Source organism: Dryobates pubescens, chromosome 15 (genome assembly GCF_014839835.1).
Source record: "Dryobates pubescens isolate bDryPub1 chromosome 15, bDryPub1.pri, whole genome shotgun sequence".
NCBI classification, from domain to species: domain Eukaryota; kingdom Metazoa; phylum Chordata; class Aves; order Piciformes; family Picidae; genus Dryobates; species Dryobates pubescens.
The window spans coordinates 11,442,409-11,466,634 of NC_071626.1; the positions used below are offsets into that span (position 1 = coordinate 11,442,409).

Sequence of the window (24,226 nt, forward strand, 5' to 3'; positions counted from 1 at the left end):
CCTCCTCCCTCAAACAAACACCACACACCTTCCTTCCTTTTTCCAAATCCTTACCCCTCACCCACCATAATGGACAACCTTCAAATTCTTAATGGAAAAAAAAAAACAAAACCAAACCAAAAATTATCTACTATCTTTTATGGCACAGATGCTGTTACCAAGGCCAACAGGAACAGGTGGGGGAAAAGAACTGCAGAAATGGATCAATTAATAGCCAAGTCTTCTGCAAGACAGGGGAACTGGAAAGGTGAAGTATGCACACAATGATCCTAGAAAGCCATCCTGCCAATCAAACTTAATCAGTTGACTTAGATATACCACCCAGCCTACTTCAGAGAACTGGATGTACACCAAAGAAAAGAGGGGCACTATACACTGTTCACCCAAGGTGTTGTTTAACTTCTCAATTTTAGCTCTGTCCCAGATAAAGACCAGCAACCACTCTGAGGATAGACTAAGGGAGTGCTTGTTCACCAAGTGAAGACTTGTTTCCTTCCATCATTGTGTGTCAACACTGACCCAGCAAGCCCTGAATCCTCAAGCAGCCTCCTATGCCCTCACACATTTATTTCCCATTTCTCACTGTAAACCCACTAAGAGCAACTCAGTTTAGCTGGTGATATGCACATTAGAGGGGGAAAAACTCAAATCTAACAAAAACAACTTTGAAGAAAAACTGTAAGGGTGGTTAAGTATTTGCACTGACACATACAGTACAACAAATATTCCTCATTGAAATTAGCTTGTCAGTCAACTGTATGGGTAGAAGCAACTGCAGAGTGGCATTTACCTTAAAAAGTCTGGGGAAAACATCTGCTGGCTGTCCACGAATAACAAACAAACGTGAATTCAGTTTCCGTAGATTGGCATCAAGATCCTCAAGACACTGAAGCAGGAATCTGCAAGGAATTGGACAGAAACCTTTATTTTCTGAAGGCAAACCAGACAATCTTATAATAGAAAAAGAGTACCAAGAGGACCAATCCAACAAATATTATCAGACCTTCAGTATTTGGTGATGCATACATGTTCACACCCTAATTACACTTAGCTTACAGTAGTTCAATACCATATAATACACTCCATAGCAAATCAGAAAAACCGAACTGCACCATCACTGAAGCTCTTATCTCAATGCTACTCAGCTCTGGAATGGACTAAAACATACTCAAGTCTTAAATAAAAATATCTTGTCACTCTGGAAAAAAACAACCACAACATCACAGGAAAACAAAAAATCCACAATGAAACAGTCAGCAAGCTGTTGGCACACTGTTACTAAACTTAATCCAAGTCCTTCTTACAAAACAGGAGCCTGAACTGTTTCTAAACGCAGCATACCAGAGGACTACATGGTCATAACTATGCCTTTGGCCTTCATTTTCAAAAGTAGCCCTCTATATAACACACTCTTTCCTGCACCTTGGCTGTAACCTCACCTGAATTAAATAATTGAGCAAATCAGCAAATAAGGAAAAACCAAAAAGGAAGGGGGGAATGAGTTGCTACAAATCTGCAGAAAAACAGGTGGCTGCACAAAGGATGTTGAGACAGGTTCACACATGCAAAGATTTATTACTGGATACAGTAACTAAAAACAACTCCAAAGCTTAAAGTTGTTTGGAGGAAGAAATAAAAACAAAAGGAAGGACTGGAAAAAAAAGCTCTCCCTTGCAGCCAGACAGAGAGATACTGGGAGTCTCCATATGTGTGCCCTTCCTCTGGACTTGTCTCCAATGTAACAAGGGCTTCTCCACAATGTTTTTCCTTGTAGTAATGAGAGTCTTCACCAGAGGCTGCTCAAACCTTGTCTGTTGCTTCTCTGTACAGTGCTGCTGGCACTCAAGGTACATGAGGATCAAGGCAGTCGCTGAGTCAGAGCTTGCCAGTCATTAACCTCTGTGCACAGACTGTTGGATCTCTTGCCACAACCCAAAATCTACACCCAAGAGCGGAGGAAAGGAGATTCCCATGCTGCAGGCCATTATTCCTGAGAGAGCCTGCTGTAATAACACCACACACAGATGCAAAGCCATGAAGGTAACACCACAGGAGCAACCACCCAAGATCAACTCAGGGAAAGCAGCACCAGAGGCTAGGAGACACTGCACTCACAGCCTGGATGAAAGGTCTGGAGATACCAGGGAAAAAAGGCAGGCTACACCACTGTGAGTGCCCACAGCATTACAAAGACAAAAGGCACCAAGAAACCATATTTACTAAAAACAAGAGTTCTTAAAGCACCTATGCTTTTAATAATGCATTCTGAAGAAAAGAACCAGCTACAATGAATATGCTGTACTTTCTAGGAGGGATGTAGCATACATGACTGTTGTAAACCTACCAAGAATCTGAACATTTTCCAGAGATTTAGTAATATATAATTGATGCCTACCTAACACACATTGCCTCCACATTTATATGAGAAATAATATCAGAAGCAATATATAGAAGGCTGGCAGGAAAACTTTCTAGCTGCTATTAAATGCAAAAAATGCATGGCTCCATTGGCCTAAAAGGGTAACAGAAAGCAGATCTGTGAGGCAGCCAGTGCAGAAGAATACAACTGCTTCTTGGCTGGCAACTATGCTTGTCTGTTTAATGGTTGAACAAGCTGAAAATGTCCAATTATCTCACTTTCCTTTTTGAAATAAACTGGAGAGTAGCAAGATCATGAAGGATATGCTGCATCTAAGAAGAATCTTCCATGTACTCATTTGGTTAGAAACCACACAGGAGTCATGTTAAGAATCAGATGAGAATCACATACGCTTCTGTCAGAGGGAACTTGGGCCTCTCATTCCCAGTCCGCTATCAGATGAACTCTGAAAAGTACAGCTTCCTTTTATCTTTTTTCAAAACCTGGACTGACTGACCTTAGCACTCATCTCATCCATCTGAACGTTGCTTTCACTCACACTTTGCAAACTGCTACAAAGGCAAACTGTAAGAGTGTCTTGGATGCTTTTCTAACAGTCCAGGAAAGGCTGTGGGGTTCTTCTGTACGCTGGGGTTGTGTTGTTATGATGTGTTTGGTGTGGTTTACTTTTGTTTGGTTAGTGTTGGGTTTCTTTGCTTTGTTTTTGTGGTGGATTTTTGCTGTTATTGGGTGGTTGGGTTTGGGGGTGCTGTTTTATTTGTTTGGGGGTTTTTTTTTTGTTTGTTTTGTGTTTTGTTTATTTTTAAACTTCGTATCACAGAAAGGATATGATTCCAGAAGAGAATTAGTGACAAAAGAGATTCTAAGAGAAATTAGTGACTAAAAATGCTATTCAAAGTAAAAGAATCTGTCCGTTGGGAATTCCCCTCCTCTCCTCCCTTCCCTTCTCTCTTCCCTCTTTCTCAATCTCTTTTCTTCCTACCTGACTAACCAGAGCATGCAACTTCTAGTCTGGACTTTGCACAAAATCCTATTCAAGAAGATTACATGCACTGACCCAGCCTCCAATTCACATCCAAGATCCTTAAACTTGCCCTTAATACTGTTTAATCTCCATTTCATTGGTTCCCCAAATCCCTTCTATTATCTCTCTTAACTATCGCTTACCACACTCTTACATTTCCATCTCCATAAAACTATCTCAAGTATTTAAAAAAATATAATGGTATAGACTCAAATTGTTAAATATATGTAGGAAGGGAGCAGTAGAGTGGCCAGGGGAGAGGCACATTCCCCCTGTCTGAACATAGCGAGAACAAATGAAAAAGAGCCCAATCAGCCTCAGTAACAAGAATGTCACTGAAAGCAATAATAGAGCAAATTAAACTCTAGTGACCCTATAACTATAGTAACAGCAACACAAAAGAAGACAGCATTTGACTTCCAGAACACAGATTCATCTTTAAATAAGCATGCAGTTCATCACGCAAGCTGATGTTTCATCTGTGATATAGATGGAGGAATAACAAGGCCACCACATGCATGCCCCTGCACATATTAAGTGCACTAATAGAAAAGTAATAAAATAATAATCTTGAGCATTCGAAACATTGTCACAGTGAATTGTCATGGGATCTAGAAGAGATGAGTTTTTAGTTTTCCAAGGCATCATGTTGACTGGTAACATCTCTTTGCAAGGGAAAATACTTCTGAACAGCTCTAATGCCATGCATGGGCACTTAGTGCACCACAGGAAGGAGCAGGTGTTTTGCTCAGTACAGACACTTCAAAATAAATAAGAACAGCACTCCAGCACAGACAAGGCAAAATTACTGAAGCTTTCCCTTTGAAGAGATACACCAAAATGCTCACAAATAGGTTCCTTTCACAGTATAACATAAATGAAAATGAATGGTATATTAGACTGTGAACTGAAACCAAATGTGTAACCTAAACCTCATTAAAAGTAACTCCTTTTTATGTATATGAGCTCTTGAAGCAAAGTTTTTTTCACAGCAGCTATGAAGACCTAGTGTGCTTGAAGTCTACTCCACTTTGCACCAAATTGTGGCAATTAGGAGCTATTTCAATCTCTCCTTATAGTGAAAGTTTCTGGGGTTTGAGTCTGCAATCTAAACCAACTTATCCTCTCAACAGCCAGTGGGAAAGCACTTTCTTTTTCACTTTGAATGAATATAAAAACCACATGACAGGACTTGATTAAAAGGACACAAAAAGGATGCAGAGATTTTTAAAAATCAGATTAGGCCATCAGCCCAGGTTTCTGCATCTGGCCTTCAACTTCCCTTGAAGAAACTAGAGGAAGGGAAAAAGTTTAAAAGTTTAAAAAGTAATTTCACAGAAGTGAACTGTGCGAGGTACGTGCATGACTGAGGTGACGGAAGGAGACAAAAGAGACTTGGAGGCTAGATCTAGATTAGATACTGGGATGGAGTTCTTCACTGTGGGAGCGGTGAGGCACTGCAAGAGGTTGCCTGGAGAGGCTATGGATGTCCCTTCCCTGGAAGTGTTCCAGGCCAGGCTGGATGGGACTTGGAGCAATCTGATCTAGTGGAAGGTGTCCCTGTTGGTGGCATGGGGCCTAGAATTAGATCATCTTTAAGGTCACTTCAAAGCCAAACCACTCTATGATTATATGACTAACTTATTGCAACACAGGGAAAATGTTCATGCATCTATTACAATATTCAGAATTTTCCTGAGAGCTTCTGAAGACCTCATTCTTTGAAAGGTAAGCACAAAAAACACCCCAGGTGTTTTCTCCAAGAAACTCCACAAACTCCACTGTTGCAAATCATGCAAAGTCTGCTTGGGGTCTGAAATCTAAACCAAGTATACAGCCTCCCCGAATCTTACAGTGACTGCCAGAAAGTGTTTCACATAACAGATCATGATTTACCTATCACGAGGTGAAATAAACCAGTACCACCATCAAGGCAGAACTTCAAAAAGTTAAATAACTAATTGTTAACAGAGTTAATGATTAGCAAAACAAAGGAATACATAGAATGGCTTGGGTTGGACAGGATCTTTAAAGGTCATCTAGTCCAACCCCTTCACAATGAGCAAGGCTATCTTCAACTAGATCAGGTTCTCAGAGCCAGTCCACCCCAACCTTGAATGCTTCCAGGGATGGGGCATCTACTACCTCTCTGCATTACACAGCCTTCCTGGCTCTACACTGTTAACATGATTCAAGACTTTATCCAAAGAAGTAGTCAGGAGCATTACAAAAAGGTATCATTCTTATTTAGGAGGAGACTTGCAAGAAGGATGCTTATAGACACATGGTTGTCACTGATTACAACCTCTCCAGTGAAAGACAAACACTGCCAAATAAGAGACTCATGTTATTATGGATATTTGATGGCCACCCAGGCTTTGTGCATCAGAATCATCTTAGCAGCCTACTATCTGCTACTTTTATTTTTCCCCATTCAATTTTTTATTTCCAATGCTGCTTTCAGATTGTAACATCTTTCTGAGTTTAGGAGAGCTGGATTCAATAAAGTGCATCACATATTGTGTAACAACCATGGATTTCTAGTTGAATGAGTGCAGTTTACAGCATTAGACCCTGCTTGTATTAATAATTTATGCAATGTTTATTTCTCTTCATGGGGAGAGAGAGCCTTTCTTTCATACCTATCTGCTACTCTGCTGTACGCTCATTCAGGTCATTATGAAAGTCCAGTACCGTTTAGGTAAACATATTCCTCATACCAGCTTCTATGGGAATCATACAGCACATTTCATCTAACACCAAAACAGAGTATTAGATGAGATACTAAGATTTTATGCATCTATACAGAAATGTGTACTATTTTATCAGTGTATTCTGCTGCTTGATTGCTACCAACCAATGTGTCTTGGTGCAAGCAGTATATTCTTATGAAACTAAGAAGATTAAGCTCAGACAGGATTTAAGTGTTATGTACACTCCACCGCATCCCTTGGCAGCCAGCCATTGTAATATTTTCCTATTACCAAATCAAGGTCACAGAGGCATGCCTTATTATATTACATTGTTTCAGCAAATATTACATGCAACTTCCACATCCTAAAACGGTATACAGTAACACATTTCACAGAGGTATTATCTTTCAGGTTTATAGACAAGAGCAGGGGAAACTCCAGACGCTGATGTGAAACGGCTGTGGTAGCTAACTAATCTCCTGCAGGGTTCCCCTACAGTCAGGGAAGAAAAACACAGCTCCTTTAGAGTGCAATTCAGGACTTCAGCATCTTTCATAACTTAGTAAGAGCTGAGCCAAACACAGACAATGAAGTGTGTCACTTGGCTTTTTGCCTCTAATATTTACTACTGTTATAATCTTAAAGCCAAACCAGAGCTGTGATGGAGAAAGAATGCAAGATGTACCCAAGCCTACGTACAGCTGAAATAATTGTAATTGCTGTAAAAGAGGTTCTCAAAAAACAGCTTCTATGCTTTGAAAAATGATGAAAGAAAGGGCTTCAAACAATAACTGAGAGAAACCAATGTTTAAAATTTAATCTCTCCAAGCTGAGTTCTTTTGGTTGCATCTTCTTTGAAGCTAAGTAGTGAAGCATGGAGTAGGACTAGAATACCAACTACAGCAAGCAATACTTCTCTACCAAGAACATCAAAATCACCTGAATTTAATCTAGCTTACATTGGATACAAACCTAGCATTTCCTCATATATCATTCCTCAATTTGCTTCCAACTGAACCCCACCTTTTCAAGGTCATCATTCCCCGAAGGAAGGAAACACAATAGTTTTGTCCGAATCAGAAGACATTCACAATCTTCCAAATAGCAATCTGTACTTGGTTCCTATTTTGTGAGCCCTATGTCACAGCAAATAAAGTATTTAACTTCTGGAAAGATCTGGAGCTTAACTCCATATGCAAAGGTCACCTATCATTCATCTAAACTATTTCCATATCCTATCTGCAAACATCTCAAATTACTTGCTTGTTACAAAGGTCAGCCTTCTGATGACATTGAACTGACAGGCTCACAGCTTCCTAAATGTCTCTACCAGTGTCTTCCCTTCTTCAATGCATATATTCTCCATTTATTTTTCTCTAATCTGCTAATTCCAATCTCATCAATCAAATTTCTCATTTGATTTTAAAGCCCTACTCCTGCTCTTTCCAGAGAGAAACTAGTCGGATCCACACAAGAAAATTCAACTCCAAACAGACTTATTTACAGTGGCAACAGCTGGGGAAAATGGGATCTAGAAGCAAATTACAAAATGAAGTTAGAGTACAGACATGCTCATACTTAAGTAAATGTAAACTCCTTATTCTCATGCATCCAAGTTCTCTTGCTTAAATGAGCAGCTCATAAGGCTTGTAATTGAACTAGAGCCAGCCTGCTTTATAAAAGAGTTGAGCCACGTTACTTTCAGCAATCTAAGCTGCCCATGAGAAGGTAACAGCTATGGCTCTTTTCAGTAGAGCAAGGAGGACGAGAGCACAATAAAAAGATAATATTGCAATCTGATTGTGAAGGATGAATTTTATATTGCCCCTGTTGTAGTTTGGGCTGGGTGCCCTCTGCTACAGGGGTGTTTCCTGTGTCCAGAAGTCCATCCCAGTGGGTGGACGCAGGAAATTAGGTATTTCTACCATAATCCCTTGCACCACTATAAATTTTGCGGTGGGGTCTGGCACTTCCTCTCTCCTTCCCTCTCCGAGACTTGGTAACTGGGGGAGAGATCTCCCGGCCATGGGCCTGATTGGGCCCAAGGCCACTGGGGGATGGGCAGTCTCAGATCTGGCCAGCTGAGACCAGCCTAATAGTAGGGGGGGGGAAGGAGGAGGCCTGAGGGTTTTGGGTGGACCCTCAGGTGGGGTTTGGGGTCTTTCTGGGTTTACTTTGGTTTCTTCCTTGTCACCATGTTTCCTTTTGTGCACACTCACTGTTCTCTATTTAAACTCTCCACTACTTTTGCAATCAGTTTGTCTGAGCCGTTACTTCTGCGCATGGTGGGGAGGGGGTTTGCCCCAACCCATTACAGCCCCTTATTTATATTAATAAAACCTTTTTACTTTCCTTAAAGTGACCTTCTTAAGGTGGTAAGTACTGCTAGTAAGATTTTGTGAAATTTTAAGTTTCCCATAATTAAAATACCCTGCAAAATGAATGTATTTCTCAACTACACTGTACAAATGCCAAGTCCTTAAGGGGTAATTCCATTGTCTCTAGCTTATCATATCTGAAAAAAAAAAACCAAGAAAAGAATTAAGGGTAGAGTTGAAACCTATTGGAAAACACAGAAATAAGTAGAAAGTTTGGAAAACAGCAAAATTCTGAAGTTACTCCTAAAAATCTCCATTAATTGTGACTGACTTTCATTTCTGTAGTGGTCATATGGTGATCAGATATTCAGCACTATCCTAACTTACCATTGCTACTCCTATGAATCGAGAAGGCCAATCTGAGCTGGTCCTTCAAAACTGAAGCTAGCCATTTCCATCTCAACACAAGGGCAACATAAGCAGTAATCATCATGTAGAAAGAATCAACATTAAAAAAAAATACCCAAATAACTGAAATATGTCTTAGTTTATTAAGCTGTATAAATCTACTTTGTCCCACACTTAGTAGACTAATGGAGGAAATGGTTGACTTCATGCTGCAGGAGCCTAGAGCTGACCAAAATAAAAAGAAAACAAAAATAAAAAATGCACAGAGCTCAGTAACATCAGCTCTGCTAAATAAAATTAACTATAGCTCCAGACATAATAAATTAAAAAATCCAAATAACCTTGAGATAAAGATGCTATCTTCATCTGCCACAGCTGCAGCAGTTCACTGCAATACCAAAGGTCAGGACCAACACAGAGTACCTCACTTGAACAAACTACACTAATCTTGAAAAGCTGTATTGTACAGTTAAATCAAACCTCCTGCTAACTAAAACTTGACACTGAATCATCTCAGTAGAAGTACCAGTAACTTAGATGAAGAATTACTTTATTGAAGAATGAAGCCTTCATTTGAATAGCCCTATCGTTATGTTTCCCCCATCTATCCATTCCTTTCGGAAGGCAGGAAGGAGTTACCAAAACTCACCCTCTGAACATCAGTCACAGATTATTTTTTTATTACTTTGTTGAAAGAATAAAAGGTAGAGAACTGGAAAACATTATCCTAGACAGGATGACTTTATTTTTTCCAGTTAGCTTGTGCCAGGATTGGAATTAACAGCAACACAGAAGATGCAGAGAGGAACACTGACAATTTAAAGAAGGTGGGGGGAAAAAAAAAAAGAGGTGGGGCAGGCACCAAGCTGCTCTTCCTGAAGGTGGGTAAACTTTGTTGGAAACAAAGCAGGCAACGTAAGAGCAGTTGAATATCAACACAAACTTTTAGCACTCTGGAAAGAGAAAGACTTCTAAGAAATAAGATTAAAAAAAAAAAAAAGAGACTCAAAGAACCCCAGAGTTATTTCTATAGCCAAAAATTATAGGGGAGCATTAGTAGGCTCCCAACTCTTGAAACGTAATCGTCATTGGTAAGCATTATTGCTACGCAATACCTTCAAACAAGAAGAGATGTTCCCTACTACAGGTCAAACAGGAGAGAGGGGAAAAAAAAAAAACACACCACCTTATTTTACTTTAATCCCCATGTGTCCAAACATCAAGGGGCAAGACCAAAATGGGGGGGGAAGAAGGGAGAGGCAGGGGGGAGGCAGGGCATACAAAATCTACATCTTTCATTGTCGTGTCTCATAACCTGATCATTTCCTTATACCACTTGCAAGAAGAACATTTCAATATGAATCAACAGAAATAGTTTCCTAAAGTAGGTCGTTGCTGCAGCAACCAGGCAGCTGTTTGGACTACTCCCTGCCACAATGACCTACTTTTCCAGTTATACGTAACCACTGTCGCAGGAGCCGAAATTCTCCTTCCCTTCCGAGCTGCTCCGAGGGGATTCTCATACCACGGTTGAATTCTATTCCTACCTGGGACAGAGAGAAGCTTTGAGCAGATACAAGCAGTGAGTTAGTTTATCTCCCTCTGTGTCTATTTAGAAGTGTAGACTGCTAAAGGTTAAGTGAAACCTAGTAAGCGCTCAGAGTTCATAAAGTACTAAGCCAATGTTCAGAACTGGAGGAGCTGATAAAAAATAGAATGGGAAGGTGTCAAAATGAACAGCAGTTTGCTAACAACGTGTCCTCTGCCAGAGTCAACAGCTGGCAGCAAGCTGCAGCACAAACAGCCTGCTTCAGCTCTACCATCCAAGCACAAGCTAACAGGTATCGTCCTTTATTACAGGTCTAATCAACATTATCATGCATTAAAGAAAAACCCTCGTGGTAAAGCTAACGTGGTTTTAAGCCTTACTGAACACTGCATGGACCACGGAGCCAGGACATATAAAGGTACTGCGCAAACCCAGGAAGTAACATAGACAATTACTTAATTTCCTGTTTACTGTTGCTGTTAATGACCATTAACCTTATGACAACGGAAAAAAAGATTAGCAGTACAACTTCCCAATGAACTATGTCTTAACTTCATGAAGAAAATGAAGATTTTCTTTGTAGAAGTAAGCCTACAAGCCTTCAAACATCAATCATACTCACTTATGCACAGGTATTTTTTGATCAGTTTATGCAAATCCCAAGTTCAAAAGCTTTCTTCCAAGCTAAAATTTAATAGGCAAGCACAAGAGACAAACACATCCAAGCAAAACTCAATTCCTTCTAACAAAATGCAAGCTATGCATTACCATAGAATACATCCTAAATAGAACTTCAGTTACTGGCAAGTTTCTGACCAACACAGCTGATAACATGAAAGCAGAAAAACAAAGCACGTGCAGAAAAGCTCTCCAAAGCTTATTTTACCTTAAGTTGTCTTAAAACTTGTAAGTTCAGCAGGAAAAATACTGGAATTGAAAGAAATACACAGAACTGCAAATGAAAGGGTTTTTTTAGATTTCCCACATGCTTTCACTGGGGAATAAACCACATATAATGAGAGCATTACCCCTGCAAACCTGATACTCTTCAAACAGAAAAGAAAGAAAGAAAAAATCCTAAAAATTATTTGTACTTTACCATTGCACTCGACAAGCCACAAAGCAGCAACTCCAAAGGCATGATTCCATAAGAAAGGGGGACACGTAGAAGAAGAAAGTAAAGGATCAGAGAATTCTGAAAGAAGTCACAGAATTCTGGGGGGGGAAATCAGATAAGCAGCTGCTGCTGCTGCAAGAGCAACATCTGATCACTAGTAACACTTTTCAGTTTGAAAGTGTGACCTCCAGTGCCAGAAGTGCCATTGTGCTGTCTCATGGAAGTAGTAAAAGAACCGGAGTAGAATTTTCAGTAAATGCAGCACTGAAGAACTTTTCCTTGGCATAATAATAGATTTCTGAGTTGGCACTGAAAACAGGAGGTTGGTGGAGTTATATTTGAAAGAATGCAGAAAGCCAAAATCCAAAATGCAAGCCAGAAAGATCCACATTATCCCCCCAAAGCCCATGATTTTCTTCGTCGCGTAGAAGAAAAACATACCACTGCTGAAACAGAGTACTTCTCACCAGTAAACTTATTGGCAGCTAGCTTACAGAAAGGAAATTTGAATCACATGAAAAAGCCCTGCTCACTGACAACACCATGACTATATGATCAAAACTAAGCTTTAAAAAGATCCCCTGAGACTATGACAGGCTTAAAAGGGGAAAATATACAATTAAAGCTGAAGTATCAACATCACAATTTACAGCATTTTCTTCTGAGCTGAAGAAACCACATATCAGTAGATGTTTCCATGTCATGCCAATTAAAGAGTATGCCAGGGAAAAGAAAATGTAAGTTATAACCACTCATTTAAAGAAGCATTCACAGGATTTGGGATATACTGCATAACAGCAGTAAACAGCACACAGCTGTGCTGTCTAAAAAGAAACACAAATAAAGCTCAGTAAACGAGATGTAACTAAACCTGTCATCTAAAAATAATGATGGAAAGTCACAGGAATTATCCCTAGGCAACCCAAATGATACAAGTAATTCAGATGACACCCTTTGCTTGACCGCCCTCATGATGATTTGGGCAGTATCAGCTTCTTGAGTTCACTAATAAGACTCATAATAACAAAGGAAAAAAAACCAACAAAATGCAACCTCCTCCCCAATCAAAGGCTCTTCTGAAACTCTGGAGGGGAAAAAAAAAGAAAAGAAAAGAATAATCACTTGAAATTTTTAATTCATCTCTCAGTTTCACAGATGTAAAGTCATGCCTCTCCCATGAGAAAGGAGTAAGTGAAACAATAGCAGGCAATCACTGCCAAAAGCTGTATTGTTCTTTCACTGCTTTGAGACTCCTAGGGAGGGAAAATTAAGAAAAAAAAAGAAGGCAGAACATTTGTGAACATCTAAGGATTGTGAAATATATATAATAGGAGAAAATAAAACCAAGTATCACTTGATGCCACAGAATTTACACACCAAAAATTTGAACTCAGAGGAAACTCACAAGAGAACAAAAAAATTTTATTCCATTCTTCATCTAATGAAATGTCTTGGAAGTCAAATTATTAACTATTTTTAATACCAGTTGCTCTATAGAAGGGAGTTTCATAATTCTCTGCACACTTCTCCCATGCTTCAGAACTCCATGGATTGCGAAACAGAGATAAGGCTTGCCATGGCATTCTGTACCTTTAGCACACAGCAAATCTGTAACCATGCAGAGCATGATCATGTTTTAACTAACTATGCAAGGCATGAAGTTACAAGCAACCTACGTGAAGGAGTTACCTGTTTGTTTATTCATCTGTATGATGAATATTGGCCTTGTATTTCTGTTCTTTTAATCATTGCTTTACCACTCTCTCTCAATTGCAGCAGCTTACACTTCACCTATGAGGTAAATAAGTATTGGCATGAATTAAAAAATAAATAAATCTGCAAACACTGAACTCCACAAGTTCCTTACTATAAAAAGGAAACCATTTCCCTAGGTCATGAATTCCACACTTTGGATAGATAACAGAAAAATCAAAGCTCTCCCTACAGGATTTGTTCCTAAGTAGCCTGTACTGTAGGTATTTCATCTCCATTACTGAAGAATCAATAACAACATGTATTCATACTTCACAACCTCCCCATCTAAGCATAAATAGATTTCTGGTTCAGCATTTCTGGTTTTTGTTTTGGAATCAAACTTAAGAGTGCAAGAATTTTGCAGGTTTTACTTTCCATGGCTGGGCAAGGGCCACAAACATACTGACAGACATTCAAAAGGAATGCCTGTGACTTGAACAGGAAAGGAAATGCTCTTCCTATAAATCCAAAATCACTGAGATATAGGGTGTTTCAAAAACAGGGCATAGAAAAATTTATCAGTTCAGTTACAAGAGAAAAGTTGCACTGCAGGAAAGCTCAGGTGTACACGACTTGATATCACAAGCAGGACACATCCTGACCAGTGTTCAACTGGAAGAAATGTCTTCCATCTCTGCTAATCTGAACAGGTTCCACCCTATTGCAAGGAACTTGTTGCATTAGCACATTTCAAAGAGATTATGAGTAACAGTTTAATACCTAAAATTTACTTCTGAAACCCCGAGTATTAGTAAATTCTTATTCTCTAGCCAAGTTTACCAATATAGACTTTCAGACCTTTCAAATACTAATGCACTTAAAGTCAGAGAGTTTAAGAAAAAAAAAAATAATATCTTGTTTTAGGAAGCACTGTTCACTGCAGCTCAGCTACTGTCCAAACCACTGCTAACAGATGTTAATTTTTATTCTCTCTCTATTAGTAACTGACTTGCTCTCAGACTCCTGTTTCAAAATTACAGATACACATGTGGACTTTTGCAACAGCTGTCTCCATTTGCACACTGGAAACAACATTGCAATACTGACCCGGTTTCCCCCATTCCTTCCCAATCCTGCCCTTTACCTCCACTAAAGCTTTATTCTTGAATAAAGAAACACACACAAAAAACTCCAAAGCAGTGAAAGCAAATGCTTAATAGTGACCTGAATAATATATGGAGGCTTCTGGGTTAGAGTAACATTGCAATTATGGTTCACCTGTTGACCTAGATTGCAAAGACCTTGAAAGCCTCAAGTATACAGAAACAAATAACTAACCTTGCTCCACACTGAAATTAAAGTTCTGAAAAATTTAATAAAACATATTACAGGAACAGACCATGAAGTTCTTTCTTACCCCAGCAATCAAATGCAGTCCTTTCCTAGAGGTAACCAAAGACACTGCTATTAAACCTGCTAAAATGTGGTATGCAAATTATTAAGCCTATAAGACACACAGCCACATAGTCCCACACAACCCATTCATGCTCAAGCTGACTATAGGCTTTTTAGGTCACCATGGAAAAATCACATTTCCTAAAGCAAAGAGTTTCTTTCAATACACAAATTAATACGTAACAGACTTTATAGCGTGCCTCCTACCATGAAAAAATGGCTGACTTGGCTGGCAGCTTGACCTTCCTCCTATCATGGGTTATGTAACTAACCTGAAAACCTGCCAGGCATTGAGGGAGTGTGGAAAATAAGTACTTTCCTTGAAAATAAAGGTTTCCATGCTGCAGATAAACTGTCAAACCCCAAAATGTTCAGGTGGCAAAATTACAAACATTACAAATCTTGTTCTGCAATATTTTCACAATGAAATGCCAATGAAAGAGTATCTTCCATTTGTAGGAATGAGAGCATTTTCATGAACTATAGGGAAAGATATCTAATTGCAAGACAATGGCTAAAAGAGGATGATAACACATGAAATAATTTGCTTTGAAAAACTGATGCAGAATTCATTGGCACTACCACATATTCATCAGTTGGGGGGGGGGGGGGGAATAAAACAAAAAAAGAGGGAAAAAAAGTATCTGTATTCTTGACTGCCTAAAAAGAGCTGCTCTCACATTCCTCACAGATGGCGTTTGTTGGGGTTTATCACCCTTTCCTTTTATGACTATATGAGGTAATACCACAAACAGCAGGCAGACTAGCTTCCCCTGCTCAAATAGTGTGATCTATTGACACTTAGGTAAAATAAAGTAGATCTATGGGCCCAAGAGAGCTAAGATTGAAACAATCCTACTCTTTTATTTCAAGACTGTATTTGTTCCCACAATATCAACTCACTACTCTTGCACATTAAGAACATTCTACCCATATCTTCTCTTGATGCCCTCAAACTTGGAGTTTAAGTGATATAAAACCTGGTCTCTGAAACCTCAAAACTTCTTAACCTCAGGAATTAGATTTCTTCAAGATGAATCCTGCAATTAAAAACCAAATTGTATTAAAAGCTTGCCAGAATTTTTCTGGTCTATAGTAACTGCTACTTGGAAAAAGCAATTTGTTGAACAAGGCATACAAAAATTGGATTTGCAGTACTGCCTGCTCTCTCCAGACCAACCAGTGCTGATTTCTTGTACAATTTAACAGCAGGTACATTACAGAAACTGGTGATACAAGATCACTCACTGAAATAACCAAATAAGCACAGTGTAACTTCTCAGTTGGTAGGGTTATTTATCACATTCTTACAGCTTGACAAAAAAATAAATTGGGCTTTTCCCACAAGGCAGCAAAAAGACCAATACTTATTTTTGACAATATACCTTCAAAGGGTGTCAGCAAATTGCAAGCCACAGAAGAAACCAATAATCATCTTCCAAAAAACACCCAATGGTTACTCCACACATGAGTAATGCAGGCCAGTTATACGGCCATTTTAGTCTGGCTCAAATTTGCACTGCCACTGAAAGAAATAGTACCTGCCTCTCCCACTCTCACCTCTTTACTACTACTACTAGTGTGACCTTTTTGCTGACACAATCTACCACAGAGCAAATTCCACCCAAACTGGTAACTAATGGGTTTCAGGCAGACTGATGAGCTAACCTGGTTCACCACAGGACTGCGTGCTATCATGAAAGGGTGGAGCCACCCCATTCATCAACAGAGCAGGATTAAACCCATGAGGACATACGTCAGTCTTGTTCAGTGACGTACATTCTAAATTATAGGACTAGCTCATATAACACGGTGAATTATAGAGGGAAACACTGAACAGGGGGTACTTTTGGGGTAGACAGGGCTTTCTGTGGAAGATAACAGGTAGGCATCTTAGGTGGAGGGTTTCTCCAAGCTAACCACCAGAACTCCCATCTGAACATGCGGCTTCTGAAAACAAGTTAACGCTCTTCAAGAGCACATTTTGACATTTACAGATTAATTACCCTCAATTTATTGGGCTGATTGGACAAAAGTGCTCCAAGTTGCACACTGCACTGGAGTTGAAGGCACTCATTAAAAGGTGTATGTAGAACACAGCACAGGAACATTTGAGTTCCCTTGTGGACCTGTTATACCATGGCTATAGCAGTGGAGCTCAGCACAGGCTACCTACCCTGTAAAATAAACCACAAAGTACCTACAGAATACAAACAAGTACTCATGAACTTGATCTACATCTAAGAGAAACCAAGAGTGTTGTCTCTGTATTTCAGATGGTTGGCTTGACATTAAATATTTCATAAATGAAAGAGATTTTCATTCTAAGTGGTACACTATGAAAATAAACTTACAAGGACATTTTCAGCAGGGACATCGTATTTTGGAGCACTCCTCCTTACATACCAAGCATGTCACCGAAAGTGTAATACACATTTAGCCTGTCTGAATTACAGATATGATATCATTGAAAACTGTAATCACTCATAGAGTAGTTCTACTGATAAACTGTCTTCACCAACTCCACAGCCAATAAACACGTCTCTATAGGACAAAGCATTACTTACATCACCAGAAACTGTATTTCCAAAACCAGATGCACAGCATCAAAATTTAACAGATACTACAGAAAGATTTCTCTATATTTTTTTTAGAACAAGCTCCCATCTCCATTAATTGCAGTGATTGCCCAAGAAATTAAACTTTTTTCCCCCACCCCCAGAGATTTTTAATATGCTTAGAGGCGTAAGTGTTAAATATATACATATAAAAGATTAATTTTTATCAATCACATATTTTCTTTCTTGTAAATCCGCCATAACAACAGCAGCTAACTTTGCAGGATGTTGAACATCAATAGTCTCACAAAATCTACTATATATACAAATTAAATTTTATTACTCATTTTAAATTCTCATTCTCTTCAGGAATGATTAATAAAATAAATAGGAGGACTGGCAAGACTAGACTATCCATCTTTTTTTCAAGTCAATTGCTGCATGCCAGTCTTTTAACTAAGCATATCAAAACCATACATATAGACTCAAAAAGACAAACTACAAAAAGTAAATTATTAGCCAAAGCAAATTCTTACGCAGCAACTAACAAAATGTTTGCATTTCTTTTTATCAATTGCCACTCTGTACTAAAACCAGAGCTAAATGAAACCCTCCCCCAAGTGATATTGCTAAACATGAGATCCCATTCTCCTTAATATGGAAAAGTCTGTGAGCACATACAAACACATATTTTCATAAGTAGGTAATGGTTACTTGCTGGAGTACGTAAGTTACATTCTTTGTCTACTCTGTTAATACAATTAGATGCAGGCTAAATCTGGTGCCAAAAATTTAAAAGCAATTGACAAAACTTTGAGAGAGTGTTAGAGCAATCTTCCATTTAGCATCTCCCTTCATCATTTCTCCATCATTTTTTTACTGCACTGAATAATCTTTCTCTCACAAGCCTTGGCATCTGTGAACCACACCAGAAAACTAATTATATAGAAAAAGCATGACTCCATCAAAGCACATCTTGATTTTTGACAGCTTGAAAGGAAGAACAGAAGAAACAGAACAGAACCAGGAAAATTTCATGGGAGTTGAGGAAGGCTGTGGTATTTGTTACGTTGCATTCATGATTTTAGAACAGGTAGGCTGAATGCCAGGAGAAAGGAGGTCAGTAAGACCATGTGATTGCTTAGTAATTAGACTTGCTCAACAGCGCAATTACACAAAAATATTAGTTCATGAGTGTTACATGACTGCTTGAAAAGTTAATCAGGAAGAACATATGTATCAAAGGCTGCTATCTGCCAGATTTAACATAGATACTTCTTTTTTTTTTTAACTGAACTTTGATGACTCTGCAGAGGGATATTACATCTAAGAAACTAAGCCTCCTGATTTCTTGTACTCTTGCACCACTTTTCCTCATATCCATTGTACTAGTCATACTTTGAACTCTGACAGGCAAGCATTTTGTCCAGAGCACTAGGATCATAAACTCACCAGTACACAAAGTCTCCATGTCAATCAACTCAAACTAAGAACAGACCACTGTAAATTCACACCAGGAGATTAGGTTTGACTGATGTTCTATATGCTGAAGGGCTCCTGATCTCAGAGTAATTTTGATTAATTCAAGACTCTACTCCACAGGCATGTAAGGAAGAATCTTGCTTACAGTCATCATGTAACCAAGAAATAAAATGCTTGGTTATTAATTACAAATGCCAAGTGAGACTAGTGAGCCAAAAATCTGTATCATAAGCCTTGTGTATGCATACTGTGAACATATGGGTTGCTACTGGTTAAAAATAGCCTATTAAAACCACTGGAACCTAAAATGGGTTCACTCCAAATTAGAAACTGTTCATTTAAATAAATTATTGAGATCACTCTAATAAACATACAGCTTTAGCAGTTAGTTATTCTATAAAGCTACTGTACTTTTAAACCTGGAAAAAAGCAACCGTGAGTATCTCACAAAACCAGGCTATGCAGGCAACAAGATTTCCTACAAAATCCATGTATGGCATGTGCCTTGAGAGCCCCAGGAGTTTTAAGTGCTTTGGAAAGAGGTGCAGCAATTTATCCTTCTTCTGAGAGATCTTAGTTAGAGGGAATTAGAGAAGGACCCAAGTAAAAAGGACTAAAATAAATAAATTTTCTTCATAAAACAAGCCCACAGCACAAAAAAACCCTCTGCCTCTCTAACCAGCAACTGAAAAAAAGATAGTTTTCTTCAAATGCAAAATGCGGTGCAGGTACTAGTTGTCTTTTAGAACACCGAGAATGCCGTTAAGTAAACCAGCTGGCAAATATATCACACATAAATGTACTCAAGGACTGAATTAGGTAATGATCCTATTAAATAGTCATTGAAGAACCAGGGCAGTAGTACTGAAGACAAGAACTTCCTTTTGCTAGAATCAAAGGTCACACTTGTCCATCATTCACTGGCTCAAAGAATACAACCGAAATGAGGTTAGCGCTTCAACTGTCAAACATACTAGAAGCCTAAGAAGTATTCTTAAGACATGATTTCCTTAGCACTCAGACTTGCACCAACTGCCTGTGTTCTTTTAAAATACAAGTATTTGTTCATGCTTCATCCATAAAACTAAGACCTCTGAGTTTTCTTTATAAAGTCAGGATTTGCTATTAAAAAAAAAATCCCTTCAAAATAAAAACGTAAAAGCCTCTATAAAACAAATGTACATCAAAAACCTCGAATAAGGGAATCATCTAACAATTACTGAGGGGTATGAACACTACTTTTCCCAGTAGAAATGGAGCAACTACACATTCACAGAAAGCATTTTTAGTATTTCTATCTTCTGAAAACCAGAAATAAGAACATAGGGAAAGCTTCTCAAAATCTGAAAAAAACCCACAGAGCAAAAAACTCCAAAGGTAGGTTTACTTTGCTGCTTAAGTATTTAGTGACTTGGCATAGAAATTATTAAACCCAAAAGAATCCTTGAAGAGATGTAAGCTGAACTGAAATCCAAAGTATCTTGATTTTGACATTCTTCTACGGTGTGGTGTGAAGCCAAGTTTCATCGTTCTCGCTCCACAATTAGGCAACTCTTTCCAGCATCATAGTCTCAGGCTAAGCTCATGAGTGTCTCAAGTACCTGACACTGGATGGACACAAGACACGAGAATTCTACAGCAACGCCAGCCCTTTTAAATGGGTAGTAACTTCCAAATCCCTAGGGATGTTTTAACTTATCTCACAGACAAATAGGCATAGATGTCCCATCAACCTCTGCCTTACGATGGCACGCATTTAGCATGGAAGCATCAGTGACAACTCCACCGTGAAGTTCATTTTTGTATTAGGCAGGACCACACTTGGTTTGCAGGTGCAGGTATAGATAAGCATGCTTGGGAAATGGGACACTACATACATTTTCCTGCAGGCAAGCTACTCCCAGAATTTACTTGTGGACCAAACAAGCAGCTCCACAGCTCTTTTTTCAGAATAGTATTATGCTATGCTGGTGGGGTTCTTGGCTGCCTAGAGGTGCTGATATGAAGCAACACCTCCAGGCTACTCCTCCCGGGGATCGCAGCCCAGCAGCCGAGCCATTCTGATCTCCAGCGGGCACTTCGGACACCCACGGGAGAGCGCACAAGATCCCCCGCCTTCCCGCGGGCCGGTCCCTTCTCCCGGCCCGGGCCCGCACTCTGCCGGAGGTTTCTCTCCCTTCCCTCCGCAGCCCGGGCCGGCGCAGGGGCTGGATATGTAACACCGCCACCAGAGCCGCGTGGAGGGCGGGCAAGGGAAGCCGGCGCTGGCGGCGGCCCAATCGGGCGGCGCGGGGAGGGGATGGTGGGGAGGCAGCGTGACCGCATACATAACGCCGGGATTAGGGCCCCCGCCGGCCGGGCGTCCGCCCCCGCCGCCCCGCACTCACCGCCACCTGTTGATGCCCACGTTGGAGGAGCCGGCGAACCAGGGGTCCAGGATGTAGACGCAGCGGACCGTGTCGGCGCCCTGAATGCATTCCCTCAGCGCCGGGTTATCGTGGAGCCGCAGTCCCTTGCGGAACCAGTGCACGGCGTTCACCCCCATGCCGCCGAGCCGGGCTGGGGGCGCGGGCGCTCAGCGGAAACCGCCGCCGCCCGCGAAGATGCTCATGGCCCGGGCCGCCGCTCGGCGCCCGGGCGAGCAACAGGAGCGGGGAGGGCCCGCGGGGCCTCGCTTCAGGCGGCTCTAGGACCCGGCGGAGACGACGGGGGCGGCCGCCTGGCGGGGACGCATCACCCCGCGAAGCCCCCACGGCGGGGAGAGCGGAGATAGAGAAAAGAAGGCAGACCAGGATCCAGCAGTCGCTCCGGGCCCCCTGCCCGCGGGAAAGCGGCCGTCAATACCGGCCGCGCGCGCCTCGTGCCCGCCAGCGGCCACCGCCTCGCCGCTCGCCCTGTGACTCTGCGCTGGGCGCCCGGGCTCCGCCGGCAGCCCCGCCCCGCCCCCCACAGCCGATTGGCTGGTCCCTGACCCACGTGACCGCAGGCCCTCACGTTTCTGAAGTGTGTTTACTACCGAAGGAAGGGGGAGATGGCGTGGGGAGAGGAGATGAGGGGCTTAACTGGCCCCGTTTCCGCCGCGGGGCGGCCAGCGGCCGAGCAAGCCCGCGATCTCGGTAGGAATCCCATCCACCGGGACACCGCGAAGCGCCGGGCCGTAGCAAGGAGGAGCGGCGAGGGCGGAGACCGCGGCCCCCCCCGCCTGGCTCGAAGCGGCGAGACCCGGATGAGCACGGGGCTCCGAGGAGGCTCGGAGAGGCTCCGAATCCTGACAGAAGGCGCCTGCGCGCACGGGCGGGAGCCGCCGCGGGCCGGGGGCAGCGTACAGCTGCTAATGCGCGCGCCCGCTGACCTGTTATGTATATCGCCCTGCGCGCGCCCGCGGCCAGGGTTGCGCATGCGCGGTGACGCTGCAATGACCCCCTGGCAGCGCCGGCGGCCCGGTGTGTGGCAGCGTGTGGCGTGGATGTGGCGGACTCGCCGGTGCTTGTTACGTGGGTGTTGCCCATCCTGCCCGGTTTGACTGGGCTCGGCTCCCCTCGGCCGATCCCACCGCACCCCATCTCACGGGGTAGAGGCGGGGCGCTTATGTAAGCCAGCGCGTAGGGAGCCCAGCCCCAGTCGCATGCCGGTGTGTGCGCGGTCTTTGACGAGCCATGCCTGTACCGGGCGGGCTGGAGAACGGCGGCTGCCATTCCCCCATTCCGGGTTTGGCATGGCTGTCTGCCCACCTGGCTTAGTGCGGCCCGCTTCCCTTCCGTGTTGGAAGATGCGTGCTATTGGTTAGTAAACGGACTGTGGGTTTGTAGCTGCCCGTTGCAGTCCTGAAGTGGTGTCAAAAAGAGCTGGACGAGCCCCTGAGAGACGCAAGCTCGGCACCCCGGTGCTGTGGGAAGGAAATGTGCTTTCCAGCAAGTTCTGAGCATCAGAATGAGTTAAAGCGGTCTCTAGCCCTTAGTATGTATTAGTAAATGGTGTATATCTAAGATCTTCTAATTTAAGAGCTCAAACCAAAGTGTGTGCTGCTGATACAGCAAGTTTTCCTATACCTTCTCTCTAGTTAGCCACAAACCATGACTAACTACAGAATAAGGCATCAGACTGAAAGGACTCAGTAGAGCAATTTCAAATCCTAACGGGGCAGCTTTAGATAGAGATCTGACAATAAACCTCCACCTGTGGACTGCTGCTCAAATCTAAAGCTTAAGAGTGTTCATGGACAAGCGAGTAGCAACAGGTTTTCTCAGTCAATACAAAGTACATTCTTCCTTGTGGTTTTGTTTTTGTTATTAAGAAATGCCAAATATTTGGTGAACAATTTTCAAAGAAATAAGGTAGAAAAGGAAATCTCAGTAATTAATGACCGCTTTCCATCAAACTCCTTTTAATTCTGTAATGTTTTAGTGCATCAAAAAAGAGAGATTCCTTCTTTTCAAGGAAGGTTATTTCTCAATATAGTTATGTCAACCTTTAAAACTACTTTTTTATACTCCTTATGCTACTGCCTTACAAGGCTGTGACACTGAAGATGACCCTGAATAAAATCCAGCATCAACTAATCTACTGAGGTGGAAGCGATGCTCCCCCATTAGACCTTACAGTTTTGTAACTAAATCATAACCATGAAAACCATAATTCTGTAAGTCATTTGTCACTACAGACTAAATAACAACTCTAGTATATCATTATGTCAAAACACCATTCAGCTCTAGCCATACCTTCCCTGTGAGACAGTTTATTCTAGGAAGGAAGATGAAGAATATATTAATTAAAATGTCAAATCTCAAGGGAAGAGTCTCTCCAAGTTAGCAGAAAAAGAAAATAGAATCATAGTTAATCAAGGAACTCATACAAGTAAACCTCACTACTGTGTTCTCTTGTGGATAACTTCTTTTAAAAGAACATTATTGCTAATTTAGCCCAGACTGAGACTGCAAAAGGAGGAGTTAGAAGGGAAAAATGATAACATCAAGACGTGCTAAAAACATAAAGAAAGAAGACTACATTGTGCATTTTTTAGCTACAAGTTTCTAACATCATAGTATATCACTTATATTCACATTAACTGTTCTTGAACAGCAGTCATGTAGAACAAGCCTAAACTGCATTCATACAGCACTGCTTCCTTCTATTGCAGTTGTCTTCTTTATTAAATCCTTTTCATAGATCTAATACAGACTATTGAAAATGTAGCTGACAAAATAAGTGTTCCCAGAGCATAGAGTATGGATTTTCACTCTGAAGGATGTGCTTTTGCAGACATAGGCTTAAAGAATCCTAACATGCCTAGAAAAATCTTTAAAGTCTGGAAATCATTTATGTGTGCCTGTGGATTTGTTACTCTAAGTTTAGAAGAGAAACAGATCCTGCTTAAAAAAAAAAAAAACAGATTAAGAGAATTCTCATCATGAGAGCCAGCACCACCAGCAAAATGTAAAGTCAATGACCACACACCCGTAATACGAGTACTGATCACATGGAAGAAAATATGCTGATGCAAGACAAGCCTCCCATCATCACATGAGTGTTGTCTTGCATCCAAATTCA

At 41.2% G+C, this 24,226-nt stretch overlaps 1 protein-coding gene across 3 annotated transcripts in view; it reads right to left on the bottom strand.

Moving 5' to 3' along the window:
• The window catches only part of CRY1 (cryptochrome circadian regulator 1), a 34,392-nt gene extending 13,162 nt beyond the window's left edge, over positions 1 to 21,230 (bottom strand). For all 3 annotated transcript variants that reach the window (XM_054167589.1, XM_054167591.1, XM_054167590.1), the window contains exons 1-2: positions 21,067 to 21,230; positions 791 to 899 (exon numbers count right to left, since the gene is read on the bottom strand). In XM_054167589.1, the coding sequence (XP_054023564.1) occupies positions 791 to 899; positions 21,067 to 21,224 (267 nt within the window). In that variant the 5' untranslated portion in view covers positions 21,225 to 21,230. The remainder of the gene's footprint in view (positions 1 to 790; positions 900 to 21,066) is intronic.
• Between the last annotated feature and the right edge of the window lie 2,996 nt (positions 21,231 to 24,226).